This window comes from Salarias fasciatus, chromosome 5 (assembly GCF_902148845.1).
Source record: "Salarias fasciatus chromosome 5, fSalaFa1.1, whole genome shotgun sequence".
Classification (NCBI taxonomy): Eukaryota; Metazoa; Chordata; class Actinopteri; order Blenniiformes; family Blenniidae; genus Salarias; species Salarias fasciatus.
The window spans coordinates 23,902,036-23,924,516 of record NC_043749.1 but is presented as its reverse complement, the minus strand read 5'-3'; the positions used below and the strand labels follow the sequence as shown (position 1 = coordinate 23,924,516).

The window sequence follows — 22,481 nt, the reverse complement described above, 5'->3', positions numbered from 1 at the left end:
TTTTTCTACCTTGAAATAAAAACCCAGTTACAGTCTGATCCAGTCATTTCAGTTGGTACCTGTTTCAGAATGTTGATCATCCTATCATTAATAATAAAAATATATTCTCTTTCTCAAAAAAAGCAACAATAAGCTACAATTAAGAACCTCAAAGATAATGATGTAAATAACTTTATAACCATCAAATTCAAGTTCTGTTCAGCTTCATGAACATTAACAATTCAGCCTCCGTGAATGTTGGGTTCAGTTTGGCCTGTAGAGAACAGTTCTTCAGAAAGAAAGCAGGAGATTTCAGCTGGTCTGAGCTTTTATTACTTTCTCCTGAAGACACTGTAAAACTGAAACACACCAGATATACACAGAAGTGAACAAATACACAAGATGTATCACAACATACATCACTGTCTAAAAACAGAACAAGTCAGTACTTAAAATCAAAGCCACTAGCTCAATGCTAACTAATAATGGAAACGCCATTAACATGCTAACGGAATTAGCATCTCCGTTGAAACTTCAAAACAAACTGACAAACTCACAAGTTTCACCTCTATCCTGAACATCAACTAAGTGTACTCGAGTACTTACAGGCAGATATTTTCGATGCGCTGTTTGAAATGAACCTTAGAAAAACACACAGCAGCCACACTGCTCAGTCTTCTTCGCACACTGCTGCAGGCTGACACTCTGTCCAGCTCACTAGCTCCCCCTGACGGGGCGGCTGAGTCACTGCATGCAAGCAGAGGCAGTGCAGGTCACCGGGACTTTGGCTCCATCTAGTCCTCGATTATAACACGACCCCATTTTTGAGAATACCATTCCTGGAAAAAAATATCGTCTTGTATTCGGGCCAATACGGTAAATTGTGTAGCCCATTTCATTCTTTACCATAAATAACAGATAGGAATCACAACACCACAATAAAAAAGAGTGGCAATTTACTGACTTCATGATAAAGACTGAGAAATGGGCAAAGAGAAGCTAAAGAAGCACACAAACAAAATTCAAGTGAGGACCTGTGTGATCTTTGATGAAAGGTGACACATGGGGAGGAGAAAAGTTATTTAAAGCCTGCAGGGAACTTTAAAACATGTCTTCTGTTCACACCTCACTGATTGAACTGAATATTTCTCGAAGTAAATTCAAGGGTATGCCTGAACTTCATCACAATGCAGAGGCTGCACAATGAAAGAAGTACATTAAAAGGCTTTTTTCTTTATTTTTATCTGCAGCAGACTGATTAGATTAGATATTTGCGTTTCAAAGAGCCACTTAGGAGAAGAATGAACAATCAGTGACTCACCTTCACAAAAGAGAGAATTGCAAAGGTTTGCAGTTCCACAAGGGGGCAGTATGTAGATTTCAGTCAGTCGGCACATCTGGAGAAGCTGAGTCAGACACAAAAACTGATCTCAAGAAGGAAAAACTTTATGATCAGTGTAACTATTGTCTTCAGTGCTATTGTTCATATTTGGAAGGTTTTTTTTTTTTTTTTTTAGTTAATCATTAAAACAATCCAGATGTGGTGTGTGTGTGTGTGTGTGTGTGTGTGTGTGTGTGTGTGTGTGTGTGTGTGTGTGTGCGCGCGCGCGCGCGCGTGGACAGTTCGATAAAACAGGAGGAGGGCTCTTATTTCTGGTGATGTCTTGTGATTGGCTGCCGTCTTGATGCCGAGCGCTGATTGGCTGCAGGCAGAAACCCAGCATGGCCAAAATCCCTGTGACAGCCCCTCATCCCCTCAGCCGGGGGCACGCGCTCAGACACATCACCTCCTCCAGCTGTGCGCGTGAGGGATTATTATCCGCAGCCCAACAGGGTGAGTCTCGTTTCCACAGCACGAGCTGCAGAGTTTCGGTGGCAGCAGGGTCTCAAACTTAATGCGGGTTTCTTTTGTTTCAGAAAAATTAACCAGACATACTGAAGAACTTCGTCAAACGCAATGGTAAGCTGTTTTCTTTGTAATGAATAATTTTGCCAGTATATCCACGTGTCTTAAAATGTTCCATATTGTATATTCTTTGTATTGTGTTAAAAAAAAGCTTGTTGTAGTGATATACTTTATTAATACTGAGGGAAATTCAAGTTTTCAGCAGCCTACATACAACAAAATGGACTAAAACCAGGCAGAGTTGTCATCACATTGACATTAACACAAAAGCCTTCTCATTTCAAAATTATATTGATTGTAATATTTATTTTTTTAATGAGAATTAGGCCTTTCTTTTCATTTTATGACTCTTTCTTCAGAATATTTTTCCAAGGCTGCTGATTTAACCCTGCAGTCACAGTTCAGTCAAAGCAAACTGTCCTTGGCGAATGTGAATCAGCTCTCCCCATTGTATGTATGCAGCCAGGAAGAACAGGGCATTTTAAAAGTGGCAGCCTGACCGCTGGGTCCCCCTGTGGGTGTCTCTGTATGTCTGATAAGTCTCCCCCAGGGGCCAAATGGTTCAGCGCTCACAGCTGTGATAACATCAGTGCAGTGTGGCGTCCTCGCTGCTCCAAACCAAACAGTGGCAGGAGAAGGAGGCTGAACAAACTGAATTCTAGAAAAACACAAAAACAAACTGTGAGAGAGCAAAAAAAAAGTTGGGGTGTGGATGACTCTGGGCTTCTCCATACAGGAAAATGTCATTTAGGGGATTTTTTTTTTTATCTTTTCATCTGTGTGTAAAAACTAAAAGATGGTGTGATTCAGAATGAGTAAATGATCTTTGTGTGGTTCCAAAACGTTGCTGTCATTTCCTGCTTTTTGCCACACACCAGCGGACTTCCTGCGAGCTGCAGGAGTCCAGAGAGGATACATGAGCCCTCACATTTCACTGCAGATTCAGCTCCGCTTTGTTCAAACTTCCCCTCTAACTTTAGAAGGCAGGCGGTCTGAAAATGTGTCTCCTGCTCTCCAAAGCTGAAACATTTTCTGGAATAATTCAGCATGGGATGGTCTTAATAAAAGTGCTCTGAGGTCCGTCAGGAATACTTCTCTTGTTATATGGTCACAGTGCCGAGTGATCTCAGCTCATAAAAATCTTATTGGCCCAGTCGTGGAAATAACACAAGGAACCGTTCAGGACTGGCCAGAGCATGATGGGATACTTTGGAGCTCAGCAGAACTGCTCTCCACTCTGCTGTAACATATGGCCTCAACGTCTCTCTATATGTCTATTCTTCCTGCCGTGCTAACTCTCTGTCCTTCTCTCGCTGTGCAGCTGTGTCTGAGAGATCCTACCGACTGCCTGCGCGATCAGATGCAGTACATGATGAGATCCCTGCAGGACTTGAAGCAGATCAGCAGGCCGAGGCCGCTGAGCGAACCGTGCGTTCAGTCCTTCGCCGTAACTCGGCTCTGCAAACAGAGGGCGCATCAGGAGCGACTCGCTCGACTACGTGTCTCTGACGCCAGTGAAGCCAGCACGTACGACTCTGCCTGCTGCCTGGCCAGCCCGCTGGAGGAGGAGGAGGAGGAGGAGGAGCAGGAGCAGGAGCAGGAGCGGCTGGCCCAGGGCTCCCCCAGCAGCGACAAGAGCGTGGACTTTGACTCGGGCTACTCTGAGGCTTCTTGGCAGGACGAAGGCGTGGTGCTGAGGAGGACCAGGAATGTGAGAGTATCCTCGTCTGCGTGTCTCCGAACAAATATCGGACCTTCTGGTCGCGTTCGACCGAAATCAACTTCGGACGCTTGCCTGGAACGCTGGACTTCATTCGAGGCCAGTGACCCGGAGGACTGGACCACGTCCCTGTTGAGCCGCAGCAGAAACAGGCAGCCCCTGGTTCTGGGGGACAACAGTTTTGCTGACTTAATAAAGAACTGGATGGACCTTCCGGACTGTCCCGAGCCGACAGAACTGAGGCCCAGTGCAGGCCGGCGTCTCGCCAAAGACATTCTGGGTAATATGCGGCGAAGACTTGCAGGGATGTCTAAAGGTGTGGAGATGAGGCAAAGGCCAGCAGACTCAGCAAAGGCCAGCAGGGCTGCAGGGGCCCCCAAACGGATGTCCTGTCCGGTGGGATTCCAGGGCCTGAAACCTTTCTTCCACCAGTCCCACACAGGACTGCATCAGCTGGACTCTGACTTCTACCAGTTCACCGCCCTGATGAAGACAGGCAGCCGGCAGCCCATCATCTGCAACGACATCATTGGATACATTTGACCTGAACCGACCGATCATTTCACTGAGACGCTTTTATTTTTCAGCAATAACATTTGTGAACCATAAGGGACTTTTTTTTTTGTATTTAATGAAAACGTGTCCGGTTCCCGCTGAAGTTTGAGCAGCACTAAACATCGCAAACCCATTAAAAAGTAACTTAAAATTCAAAGTATTGTTGTCATTCTTCATTGAACTGGGTTGTATTTTAAGTATCATCCTTTGTTGGCATCACAGACGTGTTTCTGGAAATACGGCGTGAGAAGCACACACTGGGGACACTAAAGCTCTGTGATGTGTATAAACAGCTCAGGATTTTCTGTTGACAAAAATAAAACAGCTGTGAAGTGTTCGGTCCATCTCGGTGTGCTGCTGCAGACGTGGAGGAGCCGTTTTGAGGATGGCGATGGGAGTAAATCAGATCAGTGACGTTCAGACGTCTGAAGACACATTTATTGCATTATTATTAAAACACAGGTTAATCACAGGGAATTAGGGCTTCACACTCCCAGTTATACACTGAAGATAAACTCTTTCTATAAGTGATTAAAGGGATGAGATTATGACATGATGTAAATGTAGAAACCAGAGCATGTGAGACGTCAGCGTGAGAGTGAGTGGAAAAGCTGAGGACGACCGCAAAATCCTCACAGATGTCTCCAGACTGGTTCCCAGCTTCTCTGAGATTCCTCGCTGAGGTGACTGAAGCGTCTTTTCTCTTTTCAGCACAAAAAAAACTTATCGTGAGCCGAATTAAACCTGCACTGCATCAAAATGCCAGATGATCCCATCTTTGGCAAGCAGCTCAACGGTTACTCAAGTATGAACTATTTTACTTGTAAATTAAAGGCAAATGTCAAACAACAGAGCTTAAAAGTAATATTCCCACTCCCCGAAAGACCCTGAAATTTAGTTCTCTAAGATTTCTATTTTTAAATATAACAAGACAACAAAGTAAAGATCTAAATGAAGGATTGCACATTGATCCATTTAACTGATTAGACAGAACCCCTGAGGACAATGATAAACAATGATAGGTATTCAGTGTTGCTCAACAATATTCAAACAGTGTAAGTAAAACATTCTCATAGACTCAGAAGACGTGAGGATGCTTTGCCCCTCTGGAGTGCGTCCACATGGCGGCCCTTTGAGAAATCCATCGATGGCATCACTCAAGCAGATACCAAATAGTTGGGACGGATTCACAGTCTTCATCTTCAGTGAATGAGGGGATCAACTCCAGCATCTTCTTGTGTGGAGGGATGTCTGCTTTCGTCGCTGTCTTCACCAACTCGGACACGCTGCAAAAAAAAAAGGCACAAGTTCATAAATCCAAACTATGTTATAATTCTTCATTATTAGATGCATTAAAAACTATCTTTATATCAAAGAAATAAACAACGTTCCTTATCGCAGGATAAACTGAAGTGCCATTGGCTTTTACTGTGGTCCAAAAACAATTAAAAAGCTGAACTAAACCCCACATTGAACGCTTTCACATAAATCATCCGTTAATATGAATATCGGTCAATGTAAACTAGTGCTAGAAGCTTTCAGACAAATGCTGCTGAAGTTGTAGGGATAGTGCAAAAACTCAGAAGAACGGATGAAAACTTCCCAGGGATGATTTTTTTTTTTCTTAGTTTCTGAGTTTTCAGGGCTTTGTGAGCTTCAGTGGCCCAACACAGGAAACCTGAGGCAGGCCAACTGCACAGGAAGTGGACTAGAGGAGGGAGCATTCGTCACGTCGGGCCTGCTGTCCACACGTTCCCCAGTCTGCCTTTCTCCTCCGGAGCCTGATCTCCCCATAACGCCAAACAACAGACATGGCTGGCACAAACTAAAAATATAGAGACAACATTCTTTCCCTCACGACTCACAATATGGGAGCAAACAGAGATCAAATATTAAAATTTCCTCCTCGTTCAAACCTGATTCATTATTAGTTTCTCTTCCTCTGGGAGTCGAACCGTCCGACAGGATCTGTGTTTCACTGTGACTGAGCTGATGGGCAGAGTTCACGGCACGTGATATCTGACTCATTTCTAACCCCCTCGGGCTCATGAAGACTGCCTTTAATGTGCAGCAGCTCTAAACAGGCCCGAACAGCCTCATGTGCCACCTTAACTCCAGCCCTCAACACACAGAGAGAAACCCGAGGAGAAGCCTCACTCATCTGTGTGTGTGTGTGCGTGTGTGAGTGTGTGTGTCAACAGGTTCTCTCCTGGCAGGTTGAGAGGAAACCCTTCATCCTGCTATTAGTGTCCAAACAAACAAAGGAACAGTGCTTATCATCATTTATCTGAGCAGCCCGGTGTCAGAGCGACATCTGCCGCGTGTCTTTGTTGTAACTGGACGTACGTCTTCTGCAGCCGATCTTCATGTCCGTTGTACAAGATAGCTGTTCCGTAGAAGAGGCTGCAGACGGTCAAGTCATGCCTTTCCTACACAAAAGACAAACGATTAGGTTGAATATACAGTACAAAGCGCTGAGAGGACACGCAGGTGGCTACACGCTTTACACAGCTTTGATTTGAACGCCGGCACGAGTCTGAAAGGCAAACTTCAGAAGTTCTGCAGTGTCTACAGAAAAACCCGGGATCCGTCCAGTGAAAGGCTAAATAAAACCTGGATTACTACTTATGCCATGTTATTTCACCTTCACCTTCTAAAAAGAAAAAAAAAAAAAAAGAAAAAAAAAAGCAGAATCAATTAATCAAATGTCTTTTCAGAGCGAGAGTGAGCCTGCCCTGGAGGCAGGCTGGGGTTCCTGTGCTCAGTAATGTTGTAGTCCTGCACAGGTTTGGGACTTGTGTCCAAAAAAATGCTGCAAAGCAAAGCAAAACTTTTTTTTTCCCCTCTCATCAAATATTAATTACACGTGGCTTTATCTTACCTCTTTTCCTCTATTTTAATTCACGCAGCCTGTTTAGGATTTTTCAATACCTGCCTGAATGTTTTGCATACAACATAAAGACGTGTGTGATGAAGGCGATATCTTCCATAAGACAGATTTCTTATACAATATGATGTTTTGGTGACCATACATGAGTTTATGTGTTTATGAGACCTACATAACTTCCACAAGAGACATAAATCAATAAGTAGCAAGCTCTTTTTTTTTTAATCCCTTTTTACCAGGAAGTCTCATTGAGATCAAATCTTTTTTGTAATGGAGACTCAGAATATTCCAAAAGCTTCCTTTGAATTTGTTGCTGAATTGTGGCATTTCCATTTGGGATTCCTTTGATAGCGACTCCACAACCAAGATGCAAGAGGATGAATGAGCAAATTTCCTTCAATGTGTCCAAACCCAAAGCATACTTAAAATCAGCCAGTTGGAGGAGTAACAGGCGGCCTAAGGTTCTCCCAGTGAAGCACACACTCACACTGAATGAATATGACTCTGTACTGTCTGTATTTTGAGTCCTGCAGCCACTTAGTTAATCTTTTGGTCAATTATTTGCCATAAAACTCTCTGAAACAAACAACACAGTGATAAGTGTGAACGATAACATAAGAAACGGTGGAAGTGACATTTCTGAAGAGGACGCTCTTGGTGTTACGAGATGCTCTTGCTGGTGATAAGATGAAGGTCGCATAACTGTTTAAATACAACAATGTCAAAGCAGCACGGTGAAAGTGAATCTTTGCTGCACTGGCTGATATTAAGATGTGAGGCATCTCCTTTAAAACTGATTTCTAGTTTAAAATTTTCACTCATTTAATCTCAATCCTTCCTATGAGAAGAAGGTTACGTGTAAAGCAGTAGGTCGTTTCCAACAACAGACTGTGTGTGTGAATGGGAGGAAGGTGAACAGGTTTATTCCTAAAAAAACAGTCATAAAATGTGTTTTTTTCATTGCAGCGAGTGTGAAGAAAGTGCGCTTCCTTGCTGGGAGGAATAAGGAGGCCGTACCTTGACATACTGGAACAGATCTTCCAAGGTCATTTCCTGCTGACCGCCGCGTCTGCCCTCAACCAGGAAGTCATCCCACAGGGTGTATTTCTTTCCTGCGACCTGACGATGGAAACATCACATACAGACGGACACACACACACACACACACACATTAACGAAGCTGACAGACGGACCGCTGCTTGCTGTGAGAGATGTGTGGAAGACGTCTGAGCCCCATAACGAGAGAGCCGGACGCCGAGAGGCAGGAGGTTTGCATTTTTCATCGCTGCACTACGAAGCAGTTGAGAGCAGTCAACAGCGAGGTCAAGAAGATGCTTCCTGAAGGGACGCTCCTCAGTTCTCACGCTGCATCTCGCAGCCATCAGAGGAATCCTTGCAGCCGTATAATTTAATGTGGTTGAGGAAGACCTTACTGTTAAGCTAAAAATAAAACCTAAAACCTACATTCTTATGATGTGTGTAGGTTTTTTTTAAGCTGTGGAAGAGGAACATAACTCTTACTCTTGAGTGCACCAGAACGTCAAATATTGATAAGAATGTGATTAGTTTAATTCTGTTTAGCTGAGATGGACAAAGAATAGAACCTTTGCCAGGGTAACTCTTCATCCAGTCAGTCATGTGAGTCCGTCTGGAGGATCCATATTCATCACTAGACGTTCACAGACAGATATAAATCCTTCATTTCTGCTGCTCCAGGCTCCAGAGTCACATGCTGTCGTCATACCTCTCACCTCTCACAGGATCAGGTTTTAGGACCGGTGACCCGACAGCGACTCGACATCCTACAAGTCATTATTCCTATAGGATCGACCTCTGACCCCCAAACAGACGCACCACAAAGTCCTGACACCCAGACAGATCAATGTAACCCCTGCAAACACACGCGAGGCTCCTGTGCCGCCACTGGATAGCCGTCCGCGCTCACATGAGCTCACATGTTTACACTAAACAACACCGTCCACACGTGTGAGACCTGAAGAAGAAACGCCGCCTGACTGAAACGGGTCAGGATTCCTCACATGCAGGGAGATCCAGTCAAAATATGTCACTGAAAGGACCTCGCTCACACCCCGACACCGTCTGGCAGTCCACGATGTGAAGATCAAAACTTGGCCCGAGCTGTGAATACCAAAACTGCGGCTGAACCTGGGACCAATTATCTCTGCTCCAGCAACCAAGGGGAACTTTCTGACCAGCCGCACAGCTCCCAGGGCTCACGGGGTTTTTGGGTTGATGGAGAAACAGTCGCAGCAGACTCTCTGGCTGGGTGTTGACGTCCTTTGTCCCAGTTTTCAGACAAAGCTCATTTTGTTTGCAAGATGCACATGGTAACCCCAAAAATGATTGATGCTTGACGTGTGGCTGAAGCATTTCAACCATTTTCCTTTAATTGCTCTTTTTTAGCGAAACCCCATTAGACAGTAAAATGGACTTTATTTCTCAGGAGTTTCTTTGCCAGACGTTTTCCTCAGTTCTTTTTGTGAGTCCATGCTGACTCCACACAACGCCAAGCAGGAGTGCAGGGTATTTTTACCCGCTTTCCTCCCTTCCTCTCTCTCATGTCTGTCGCGGCGCTCCAACAGGAACCCGGAGCCAATCACCTCTCATATCTGTGAGTATGTGGAGCGAGTCCATAGAGAGACGTCAACTATTCGCTGGATAACAGGAGGAAAGAAAATAAACAAACTTGCTCGAAGCAAACTGGCTGCTGGAAACTGCTCCAAATGGTTCCCCACAAGCACACATCCAGTTTGTCCTGCAGCCGCTACAATAAAGACTGAAATGTTCCAACAAAACGTCTGAATGCATGCGAAGAGCAAAGTTATTGTGTTCCTCACAGGGAAACATTAAACTGAAGAGTGGAAAAGAGCTAAAGCTTCTCTACTTGAAGAAGCCACAGAAATCCACAGTATGTGGTTCACAGCATGGAGGACACACTTTTACTGCAGTTTTTAAAAGAACTTTCATTATACTTGTAAAGTTAAAAAAAAACAACAAAAAAACTAAAACTAAAATCACCCAAAAATCATAAAACTATTTTAATCTTTTTTGGGGTCTGTGGGGTAGAGTTACTGCCTGAAGTCACCTGATAAAGGGAGAGAAGCAGAATTTACGGATCACAGCCAGACGAGCTGGAGGAGAGGACAGCTGCCACGGCGGTCAGCGCAGGCTTTTTAACAAATGTGCTGAATACAGCTGATTGCCGAACACATGAAGGTCACGTGAGAGGCGCCCGTATCAAGTATCTCATGAAGTCTAGTCCATTAAGTCACTCCAACTTAGATCTGTAAATGTGATCTACTCGTAGTCTTCTGTAATGCACAAGCTGAGAAATTTAAGCTGTGGCAGCCATATTCTGTTATTTAAGACTAATGGAGTAAAGCCGGCGGTTTGGACTGAACTGCTCGGAGTTTGACTTCAGAGGATGCGGACGTGACAAGCGGCCACTCCATCGGTCGATCCGGAGTCCCAGCAGCCAACATATGGGAAACATATAGAAAGTTACGCTGCGGCTGCCTTCTTGTTGGACGCTGGCCAAAATTCTCATCTGCTTTATTGTCTCAATTGCAAATGGCGCTTTGAAAATTCCCCCTGAAATATGAAGCAGCTGTTTGTCACAACAATAAACTGCCAGCCGTGACATATCAAGTGTTTGAATGCAGCTTATAAATGGAATTGAATCTCACCATGTGTTTCACAGCAAACACATCAGTTTCAATCACAATGAAGAATTGTAAAAAAGGTTTTTATCCACAATATGTTCATAAAATTTTAAATGGCTCCATATGCTCTATCAGAATGTGGAATTCCTCTATTGATAAACACTTTGCATGTTACAAGTTGTTTCTCTCTACGTGGTAAGTTCAGCTATTGAAGTTCCCTTCTGACACGCAGCCAAAGCTGCAGGCTGCTTCCTCTTGTTGACAGGAAACCCAGAGAGCCGCCTTTGTCTTTCTGAAAAACCTGAATGCCAAAAGCAATTATCTAATCTTAGGCCTCATTTAATATAGAATAGACAGACACACAAATCCAAAACTCCCTTTCCTAAAACTAAAAGAGAATCAAAACATTTCCATTGTTATTAATGCAGTTCAATATATGAACAAATGAAATTGATTCAAGCAGAGATAAAAAAAAGATCTTCTCTAATTATAATATATGTCTAATATGTGAACTCTACTTCTTTACTTTCACCTCAACTTGACTGACTTTATTGATCAAAAGGCTGGCAGTAGGCTTGATTTTCAGCAAGTCAGAGCAAGATCTGAAAATCTCAGAGAGGTCCTGAGGCAAAAGTCGACTGAGTTTTAGTTCCAGTGGCCCAGTTTACACGGGTGTTTGTCTGCGCGTCCAATCCAACATGTTATCAGAGGAAGCTACAGGATGCAAATTAGTTAGTAGTTCACTTTAAAACTGAAACCTTTATAGTTTGGAAAACACAAAGTGCGTCACCTAAAAAGTGATTCCATTAAAAGCGTTGACCCAAAAGGAAAAGTTATTTCTATGATTCAGGACTGTAAATTATAGTTTAAATATGACATTTTATTTATGCACTCAAGTTTCTTCAGTCAAACTGAGCAAAATCACAAAAATCACACTATTCCTGGGTCATTGAGGACTTCTGTGATCTGGTGTTTTCAAAAGAAAGAAGCAAAATTAGACTCACTAGACTTATTGGGTGTATGTTAGAAAATAAGATGTGGTCTCTTTCACTGCAGACGTCAAAGCAGTTTTTCAATCAGGTGTTGTAACAGATACTTTACATCAAATATTTTACCCAATCATGATAATTTTGTCCTGTATTGTAGTGCTTCCCTCATTTCAACCACATTTACTGCTGCTTAATTTGAATTGCAGCACTGACCATCACGATACGGCGTTGTTCCTGTTTGAGTTGATCCAGTCAATAAAGGGTTAAACCAGAGCCACCGTAGCTTAATTGAGACCAAACTTTGAATCGTGGTGATATTTTTTTAATCTCAGAACAATGTGAAACTCCGCTCAGGCAGTTAGCAATAAGTGACCTGAGACATCACAAAGCCTCCTACAATAACAACTAAACTGATTAATGGAGCCCAAAAATAGCCGCTGCGGCCTCCAGATATACACCAGGGTATGGGAAAGCAGCCAGAGGAAGTCGGGCTAATGAACCTGATAAAGAGGCAGAAACAGTCCCAGTCAAACCGAAACACAATCGGGCAGGTCGCTCTGCATCTGGAGAAAAAACGTCATATTTCTTAATGCACACTTCAGCTCTGGCCGTTAGGACAGCACAGCTCTTTTGGAGGCAGGAAGCTGGGATAAGGAGGCAAGCTTTGATAAGTCCTCCTACCAACCGTCCACCTGATGAAACACCTCTGCTCTCCGCTCCGTTATCTGGACTGAATCCCAACGGTTGAAACATTTCTACAGCCCGCTGTGGCAAGAGGCCTTTTTCTTCAAAGGCAGCGATTTTCCTTTAGAAGGCTTCAAAGTGAGGCTGAGAGGAGGCAGACGGAGGATCTGTGTGGTCTCTGGAGATCATATTTTCATCTCAATCTCTTTTAGTTTTGCTCAGTTTGTAGAGATTGTGGTAAGTAAGACTTGAACTGAGCCTGAATGTTAAGCCACAGTTCACTGCAACTGATTATTATGCTGCACACTGCAGGATATGTCAGCAGGCACCCAGGTTACTTCAGCTGCACTAATGACTTCTACAACATGAGACAGCTTCTGCAGTGAGCCGGCACTAAACTAAACATCCATCATATTTCACATAATATATTACAATTTACATCTTTCATAAATTCAAAATTGCAATTTATACGACTTAAAAACATAAACCTCACACTGAGTGTGCGCGATCGGCACAGCTATTTTCACCACAGAGCTTCAAAGCATCTTTGAAACTGGTTCACAATTTCATAACATGGTGAGCCAAAGGGAGGAAGCAAGCGTGCAGTTTCAAACAACCACTGAACCTATTGGGAACATAAATGAACAATCAATTCCCTTTTATCATATTGACTTCAACGTTCGGCGTTTACGTCATCCACGCAATACAGAAGCTGCAGTTCTACACGATGATGCTGGCGATAACGTCAGGAGAATGACGGGATGCTCTGAGAAGGAAATGTCCTTCACAGCTTTATTGGCGTCACGGGGCGTTGGAGCCGATGGCAGCTAATGAAAGGTGAACGGAGGTGACACCCTTGATGGGTGAGGAGTCCATCACAGAACACAGAGCGACTGACAATCCAGAAGTGCTGATCAACCTTGAAAAGGTTAGAGAGGACAGAATATGCTCAGAGAGAGAGATAACTTCTCGCAGAGAGACCCACACTGGACTTGAAACAGGAAAATTCTCACTTTGAGACAAGACTGCTGACCACTGCACCAGTAATACCCAGGAGACGTTTAATAAAATACAGTATGTGACGAGGCAGATGAGAGGTATCGAAAGTATGGAGTGAGAAGAATCAAGATTTTTTGAACATATCCAGTAATTATGTGTTAAAAGCTGCATTATATCCATAAAAATCACCATAAACTCTGCTATGGAGCAGATTCTCTACCGTCAGTGACGATACATGAGACTTTAGACACTCTTATTTATGTGTAATCCTCTTTGCTATTGATTATTTGTTTGACAATGGCTACTGTCATGTAAATCGAGCTCTTTATGCGATCAGGAGTGTCATCTGCTTCTTGATCACTATTGATCAGCAGCCGCTTTGGCCTGCAGAGAAGAAACAGATGGTGTGGAGCTCCAGCTGCTCGCTTCAGCTCTCTGCTATCATAACACCCCACAGAGCTGACGGGGGACACCAGACTGACATGCTCCCCCCGAAACCAAAGTGATTCTCTACTGGACAGTCAGCGTTAGAGACGTCCTCACTAGAGATGCGCTGTTATGAGCGGTGAATTTAGTGCAGGGCGGAGGAGGAGCGGGAGGAGCAGGAGGAGCACAAAAGACACTTCTCATGCGAGTGCTGAGTTTGACACACGCGCTACAAGCGCGCCCGTGCTTTTGAAAGGCCTCCATTGACGTGTAAAACAGCAAACAGAGTCCCAGTGCGATTGTCTTCCAAATGAGAAGATAACAGCGCTCCACCTGACTGAAAATGACCCGGGGCAGAAGCACTGAGTCAATAAAACACTCTTCCAAATGGGCCTCTGACATGCAGGAGCCTGCGGAGACACTCAGGCAGCAAACGCGCGATGGATTTGCACTTATAAAGCAATGAATCACTGTGAAGATGCTTCAAAGTCAAGCATCAGATGGTTTCTTGTAAAATCAGGAAAGTAATCATCTGATTTTATCTTAACATTTGAAAGTCTTTGCATGAGTGCACTGTGATTAAAAGTCTCTTGAAAACACAAAAAAAACCCTGTATGAACTGTATTTTTATGTTATATATAAACACTTTTTGACTGCTATAATTACTGTAGCACAAAATGCTGATCTATAGACCGACGAGTGCAGCCGGCGAAGGGTTCATGTGACGCATTGACTCAGCATTCAGCTGTGAACTCTGTGATCAGTGTGTCAACATTTGTTGATGCATCTTAATTTGCAGCATTGATCGGAGCTTCGGAAATCAAAGGTCACATTGTCAGGTTACGTGACGCGATGCTGTGTGGAGTGATGCAACTCTTCCATGTATCGGCGACTGCAGCTATCGATGGCTGGAGGTCGATACGATGTCCAGTTCTTGTCAGCAGCTAATCAGCCGGAGGTGTACGTGTTGATGTGGATCGGAAATAAGAAAGAGATGCACGAAGGCAAATTAATACGCACGTGAACATCACACGTTTAGAAAAGGGGATGCTGCTTGTTTTATTCCATGCTTGAAATACATATAAGAGGTACAGCTAATTATTTAATTACTCTATACTAAAAGTCCTACGTAAAAGTTAAATGATCCTGAAAAAGTTATCCAAACTCAGAGGGAAGCAGGTAAAAAAAAAGAAATCCAGCATCTTTTCTTCATGAGGCTGAGTCAGCAGTTTCAGCTTCTGTGTGCAGAAGTGATGACTTGAGAAGAAAGCATGCAGAGACATTATACTGTACGCAAATCTAACAAAGGGTGTCATGATTATCATTATTCTGGAGTTTATTTAAGATCAAAGGTCAAATCCAGGCATTAAGGGAGTGACTAAAGAGGTCATATTTGATTTCTTTTTAAATAAAATTTATTCCATCTACTAAAAAATTAAATACTGTCTTTCAGACTATAAACCAGGCTTTGATACAAGGAGTCTTATGTAGAATTACATTAAACCTCTGCTAAATAAGACATTTCAGAGCAATTTGAAGAAAATACTTTGGTTTTACTCATCGATAACTCATCTGTTATATCCTATCCTGTCTGATGTCTGACAGATTTAACACTGTAGAGAGCATCTGAAGGATTTAAGTTATAGCAGAGAAGAACTGATGTAACAATCTAAAGCCTACCGGTACAATACAATCACCACCGACAACAACAACAACAACAACAACAAATCCTAAAAAACAACATAAGGCACAAGCCGTTTCTGACGATCACAGATTATTCATTATCCCGCCGGCGCTATTCATGTCTGGGTCTTGAGTTACAAACTGCACAATGCCCTCTGTGGTCCTCGGGGAATCCAAAGGGCCTTGGATCATGTTCACCCTGTTCCTTTACTGGCACAGCCCTGCTCCGGAGGCCGGAGCAGATTTAACCACATGTGAGGAAAAGCTCCTTCTTTGTTGGTTTCCCTCACTCTTTCAGCGATCCTCTGTTTTGGTGTGCGACAGATGTGAGACCCTCAATTACTGAAGTGCTGAAATCCCAAATTAATTAGTTCCAGGTTTTGTTTTCTGCATGTAAAACATCAACCGGCATTCTAGTTTGAATATCCGTTCAGTTATTTAAGCATCAACGCTTCTTTCAGACTTTCGAGCACACATTCAGTGGTTAAAAAGTTATTGGAAGCAGAGACTGGAGCTAATGAACACAACATCTCTGCCTCCTCCTGGTGCTCTGCAGAGCATACAGCAAGATCACACACGGCTCTCCTGGAAATCTGGTTTCAATACACCGCTTCCTGTGAAGGCAGGAAATAGCCATCATTTCTGCAGGCAATTAACAAAGAAACCAGTGTGAGGCTCGTCCTTTGAGTGGCTTTCGTGAGATCAGGAATCTCGCCTCCAACACTGTTAATTCAATTAAAGGTAGGAAAGAGGGGCACCGAGGGAGTGTGAAAGGCCGCGGCGCCGCGGCCAGGGTGTGGAGGATGTGTGCACAGCCACGGAAGAGGGAGTATTTCCATGGCACAGGACCAGCAGGCAGTCCGGCAGACACATAAAGACAGCAGACAACTGAGTGCTGGAGAAGCCGCTGGAGGGAAGAGAGTCGAGCTTTTTAACGCCCAGCTGAAACACGTCCTCCTCTGTCCTGGCCTCGGGTGACGTGTCTGATGGAGGCAGCAGCTTGGTTACAGCTGCGTGAGCACAGCAGTCATTAATCTTGAAATTTTCCTTTAATGTGTTTTGGGGTTTCAGAAAGCTGGCCTGTAATGCAGGCTGACTGCAACGCTTCCTTTCAGACATGATCAACAGCATATAAATATCACCAGCTTTCTATTTGATGATATGTGAGTTAAAAAAAAATCATCCTTTTTTGTGATTTAATATTAGCTGCTTCTCTGTTTTTATCTCCCTAAAACTCCTCCGAGAAACATGATCTTCTTATGCAGCTACATGCTGCGGACTTTGCTGTTTGCATACCTAGAAACTGTTTATTTCAGGACTATTTTTCCCTTTTGCTGCTGCCTGTGAATTAACTAAACTCATGAAACCAAAACAAACTGACAATAAAATTCCATGTGGTGCTCCAATTTCTGAATGCAACTTCAACGAAACAGAAACCTGCTTTTTGCATGTCCACATATTAATTAGTACATTTTACAACTGCAATGTACATTTTAATGTTTTACTTTGTGAGATTTTCTGTCTTGAAGATATAAATGATACATATATAAATACTGTGCTACTGCACAGATTGCCTTCCTGTTGAGATGTGTTTCTTTGGGGGGGGGCAGGGCTTGTTATAGCCTTGGCCCATGAACAGAAAAACATAAACACATGGGAAGACAGCTATGCCCAAGAGTCGCGGTGTAGAGCCCACAAAGACAGTCTCCTGTTTGTTTACATATTTCTGCCTCCGTACGGAGGGCAGCAGCAGGAGGGGAAAGCCAGGGGAACTTCCTATTTTGGGAAACAGCTGCTTTGAAGCAACAAATTCTGGAGGGTGATTAAGATAGAGGGAGAATGAGCAACACACTGATTGTAGTCAAAGATAAAAAACGGTTTTGTACGGACATACCCAACTAGTCTAAAGTATCTTTTCTAAAAGGCAGCGGTCACACAGCAGTCATTTTAATCAAACACTTTTGTTCTTCAAATGTTTTCGTCAAACCAGGCAGACTTTGTAATTCAACCTGTGGTGAGTGTTGTAACTTTTTGGCAAACATTGGGTGGGCCACGAGCATAGCGAGTGTCGTTACCTGATATTAATGAACTGAGACTGATCTGGAGAAGCGAGAGCTTTAAGTCACTGAAAAAGTAAGCTGAGCTCCTGATACTGCATGTCTGATCAGTGACATTTAACAGCTGCACGTCTGAAGCTGCTTCAAAAGCTGGCCAAAGCCTGCTCTAATCTCAGATTAGACAGATAAAAGAATATTATTAACAGGAGCTTTTTGCCCTCATTTCTGTCTGGTACTCCCACACCAAAACACACAGCGTAAAGAAAAGTGTATCTGTATCAGGAATTAAAAAAATCATTTCAACATCATTTTCTCCCGTCGATTAGTGACATGATGTCTAGACTACAAGTTAGATACAGAGGAAGCTCAGAGATTTGGAGAATACAAGTGTTTATATTCAAATTATTAATTTCTATTAGGTTAAAGTGACGGCCCAATCATCCTCCAAGTACGGTTAATGCAAAATTATTAAACCAAAAGAGACATATACTATATCTGAGGTCTATTTAAATTTTGTTAACATGCCACATGTTGAGGAGTTTGGTGCTACATTGTGATATTTTCCTCGCTGACAGTACCTTGAAACATGTGAGTTCTTGTCCCAGACCAACATGCTCATCGCTCCCCAGTCGCCTGACTTGCTGGATTTGGCTCTTTGTAATTGTTTTGTTCCTCAAGAAAAGATGATGCTCACACTGGACTGACAACATTTAACACTTAGGAAGAGATTCAACACAATTCACATTTCATGCTTGAGACACTTGAAAAGAATTACTTCCAGAGGGAGATCGAAGTATGGAAGAAATGGTTCTTTATAAGGACACGGTCCCAAACCTTTTGGCAGCACTTTTTAGTACAGCTATAAACGTTCCTGACATTTATGAGTTCCTCACTACGTGAAATGATAGAAAAATACCCATTTAGAACATTTATTGTGCTTTTTATTGTACCCTAAAGATATGTTCAGTTTAGGTTTTAATATCAAAAATATTATAAATTTATGTTGCAGAAGAGTTTTTCTAAAAAGGAGGAAGGCATCATACATCTATTCAAACTCATCATGAATACTAATAAGTGAAATGCTGGTTTTGGCAGAACATGCAGCATCTCCCACTTGTAAGACTGAAGATATTTGGCAGCGAACCGCTTCTCTGTCTTTCTCATCTCGGGGAGTGTTTAATTATATGTGTGCTTCTTATTTATGAGTGTCTCCCAATAATAAAGTGAAACGTCTCCTCAACACTCAGCACGGACCCAGAAACTCCACAAAGCCGTGTCCAGCCTCTGCTTTGGCCGTTCTGCCAAACAGAGAAACGTTAACGCTCTCTCAGTGCAAGTCTGGAATGAATTCATGTCTCTCCCACTGAAAGATTCAGCCCGTGCATGCACCTTCTGGCTGGGCTGACGTCAGGCGCCCTGTCAGTGAGGCCGTTTGGAATCGCTGTGTAATTTTCTGCGCTTGCCCCAATGAACGTTGTGATTATCCCAGAAAAAAATTTTAGAAGGCGGGAGAAATGGCACAGGTATGTGCAAACACAACCGAGTTTACAGGCAACAACTGCGGGAACACACGGGTCTTTGTATCTGTGGAAGAAAGCATGCTCGGAACGCCACAACTGCAGAGAAAGTCGCAGCTGCCCCTGTCATCACGCCACCGCTTTATGCAGATGCTGAATTTTTTGCCTGTAACCAAACCTGAAACCAGATCTGTACTGTCACCGCAGCCTCGGATCCCGCAGGACACAGTTTCCCCACTTGGTGACCCCTCGTGACCCCTGCCTGTCTGACCGCCACTGCACCTAATGGGAATGCTGGAGAGTGTGGATTTAGTGTCTGATTACCTCCAGAGGTGAGCGATACGGTCACACACAGAAACCAGCAAGAGTGTTAAAATTAACTTATTAAATGTTGAGTTTTAACAGAGTTTAATTCTTAATTTAAATATCAACCAACATAACAAGTATATCCACACAAAATGTCTATAACATCAGATAAAAATTGCATTTTTGACCCTAAAAAGGACTCTATCATAAAAGGGTCAATTATTTTTTTCTTTTGCACTTAATTCCTTTTTAACAAAGAGGCAAGTATGAGTCTATTTGTGTCTTTTCTGCCTTGAAATACCACAAGGATTACATTGAGCTATCTAAACACTGACTTTATGCGCAGCAGATTGACAGTAGGCTGTTGATTCTTGCCCTCAGACCACTCATTCATGACTTTAAAGTTTCTTAACCTCGGGAGGAAGGACATAAATCCACAAAGAAGTGAATAGATTGATCCCAAAAGTCGGCAGGTTTAAATTATGAGTGTACATACAGTAGGAGTCTGTCAAACCTTATAAAGTACCTTTTCTTTTCCTTATGAAAAAGTGACTGAGTGCTCCATAGATCTCAACCTTTAACCGCTCCCAAAGCGAATAACTAAAAATGAACGTGGTTTGAGAGAGCTGCTGCTCACCTCGAAGTGCTGAGGCCGACTGGGCTGCGACATGACGAAGTACTGGACGGCGAGGTTGATGTAGGCTGAGCGGTAGGACCTGATCTCCCGGTGACCCTGCACCAGTTTGTACAGCTCCAGGCACATCAGGCCTGCCACCGCAGCTGTGGTGGTGGCGATGGCGGGAATGATCCTTCCGGCAATGCGTTTGCTCTGTAAAGGACACAGTGGGGAATTTAACGTATGATTTACGCTGGAGACTGAGTAGAGTTGAGAAAGTCAGGATGTCAAGCGTTAGCAGTCGTCAGTGATCCACAGCTTCATTGGAAACAATTTAGGAAGACATTGGGCCTGAGGTGGGGTACACGATCACTGACAGGATCTCCAGTCCGTCACAGCAGAGGAAAATAACTGTGAGAGACAACAGGAACCCAACCTGCATGTCGACAGACTGTGGGAGGAAATGGAAGAACCCAAAGAAATACCTACAGAGACTTACAAAGCTCCACATGGGGATCAAACCGGGATATTCCTGCTGTGAGGCAGCAGTGCCACATTATGTCAGTCGTCCACAAAAGTGTGGGTGAATAATTGTGTCTCATATTTATCATACTGGAGACAAGTCCATCTTAATAATAACATAAAGATCTGACCCCTGATTCACGACTGCTTGAAGGGTTAATAAACTGTACGAATGGAACACGTCTTCACAGAAGCTGAGCTGAAGACACAGCTCAATGGTGAATAACGGCAAAGTTATTCCAAAACAAGATGCAACACGTGGACCTGTGTGGGAGATTACAAAGGGGCAGGTTTCTTTTGTGTCCCCTCACTCTGCAGCCCCCCTCCACCTCTCCCCCCCTCCTCCCCCTCCATCTGTCTTGGCTGTGTCTGCAGGAGCGCCGGGTACACGGCCGGGCTCAGGTGTCACCTCCCAGGCGACAGGTAAAGTGCTGTGATTAGTTCTGCTCGGGGAACAATGGGTGAAGAGGCTGTTTCTGTGGCTTCGGGGCAGGTGCGAGCAGCGCCGAGCGAAAACATGACCCCGGGGGAGGGGCAGCACTCCGCACTTATCGAGTTTTTTTAATTCTCATCCACATCACCCCTAAATTCACTTTATTTTTCAAGCTGTATATTTTAATTTTTCCAGACATGTGCGCAGTAAACTTCCAGACCTGGTGGCGATCCGCTGCAGGGATGTCGTAGTTCTCCGCTCTGAGGTTGGACGCAGCAACGATGTAGTCCATGTGGAAGTTGGTGTCGTCGTCCTGCACCGGGCGGAGAGTTAAAGTCACGTTAGATGTAAAACAAACCACAGGGACTACTGTAATTCTTTTATCCAATCGGAAAGAGATACTTAAACACATTTTAATTGATTACGGTTTTCTTTCAGAATTAGATCTTTGTCAGTCCGCTCCATGCCGGGCTCCATCGGCTGACGTCATGCTCTTTGCCTTCTTTGAACTTTCTCCTCTTTTGTTGCCGTGTCACTTAAATCACACTGATATATGAATTGGTCACCGCGTCGCGCCGCGGTGGAAATCAGATTTGTGTTTTGATCGACGCTGCCGGTGAGGTCATGGCTCTGCCGCTGCGGCGCTACAAAGGCGGCGAGAGCGACTGTCAGTCCGGGATGGCTGAAGGCGCTGTGAAGGCGCTGCGAGCTGGCAACCCGACGCCTCTCAGAGCCTCCTACACACATTCCATCTGTCCGCAGCAAACACCACCGCACCAAGGGATAAAAATGAAACTAAAGAAATTTGGGAATCTTGCTCTTATTCAAGGTGATACCTGATATGCATGTACTTACATCATACGCCTTTATTTTACTGAGTCACTAGATTCCCTCATTTGCAGTAACTTTTTCATCATTCACCCTCCAAATTCCTCTAAAAACCACCTTTGGGTACTTTCAGGCCTGCTTGAACTCCTTTGTTGAGCCAGGAATACTGTATAAATAAAATAAAGGATTTCCTGTCATTGTCACCGTGGTTCACCGCATTATCTCGTAGGCATTGCCTTTTTTGGCTTCCTTTTTTTTCTAGAGGATTCAAGAGGGGCTTTCTTGCCTTCAAGCTAAATGTTTTCTTGTTGAGAGGTGAAGAATAAAAATTTTTTTTAGTGTTTTCCAAGAAACTCAGTTGGGTCAGAAGGCCACTAGGTTAATGGTAAAAAAATAAAATTGGAACGTCTCCTCAGCAGGGTAACATCAGTATAACTGCAAACGAGTAAAGAATACTCAAAACAAGACTGGAAAACAATTGAATTTCACTCTAGTTTATATTCTATTATGTGGAAAGTTGTCATATGTTCAGCTTGAAAAGTACATTTCATTGTTACGATCCAAGCATGCGAACATTGCTCTGGTATGGATGACAACAATTAATGTCCCGACGTCACGAGAAAACCTTCAAATCCAAAGTCACATCAAGATCTACATTTAGAGTTGAATGAAAGAGATTCTTTTTAATCAT

At 43.5% G+C, this 22,481-nt stretch overlaps 2 protein-coding genes across 2 annotated transcripts in view; one reads left to right on the top strand and one right to left on the bottom strand.

The window, feature by feature from the left end:
- Positions 1–1,739: 1,739 nt before the first annotated feature.
- Positions 1,740–4,441, top strand: inka1b (inka box actin regulator 1b). Its single transcript, XM_030092045.1, has 3 exons — positions 1,740–1,813; positions 1,897–1,939; positions 3,207–4,441. The coding sequence occupies exons 2-3, from the start codon at positions 1,937–1,939 to the stop codon at positions 4,146–4,148; spliced, it is 945 nt and encodes a 314-aa protein (XP_029947905.1). The 5' UTR covers positions 1,740–1,813; positions 1,897–1,936; the 3' UTR covers positions 4,149–4,441.
- A 139-nt stretch (positions 4,442–4,580) lies between these two features.
- The window catches only part of uba7 (ubiquitin-like modifier activating enzyme 7), a 29,139-nt gene continuing 11,238 nt past the window's right edge, over positions 4,581–22,481 (bottom strand). Inside the window, exons 20-24 of the mRNA XM_030092043.1 lie at positions 21,183–21,275; positions 20,029–20,220; positions 8,065–8,166; positions 6,507–6,589; positions 4,581–5,446 (exon numbers count right to left, since the gene is read on the bottom strand). Coding sequence (XP_029947903.1) covers positions 5,314–5,446; positions 6,507–6,589; positions 8,065–8,166; positions 20,029–20,220; positions 21,183–21,275 — 603 coding nt within the window. The 3' untranslated portion in view covers positions 4,581–5,313. The remainder of the gene's footprint in view (positions 5,447–6,506; positions 6,590–8,064; positions 8,167–20,028; positions 20,221–21,182; positions 21,276–22,481) is intronic.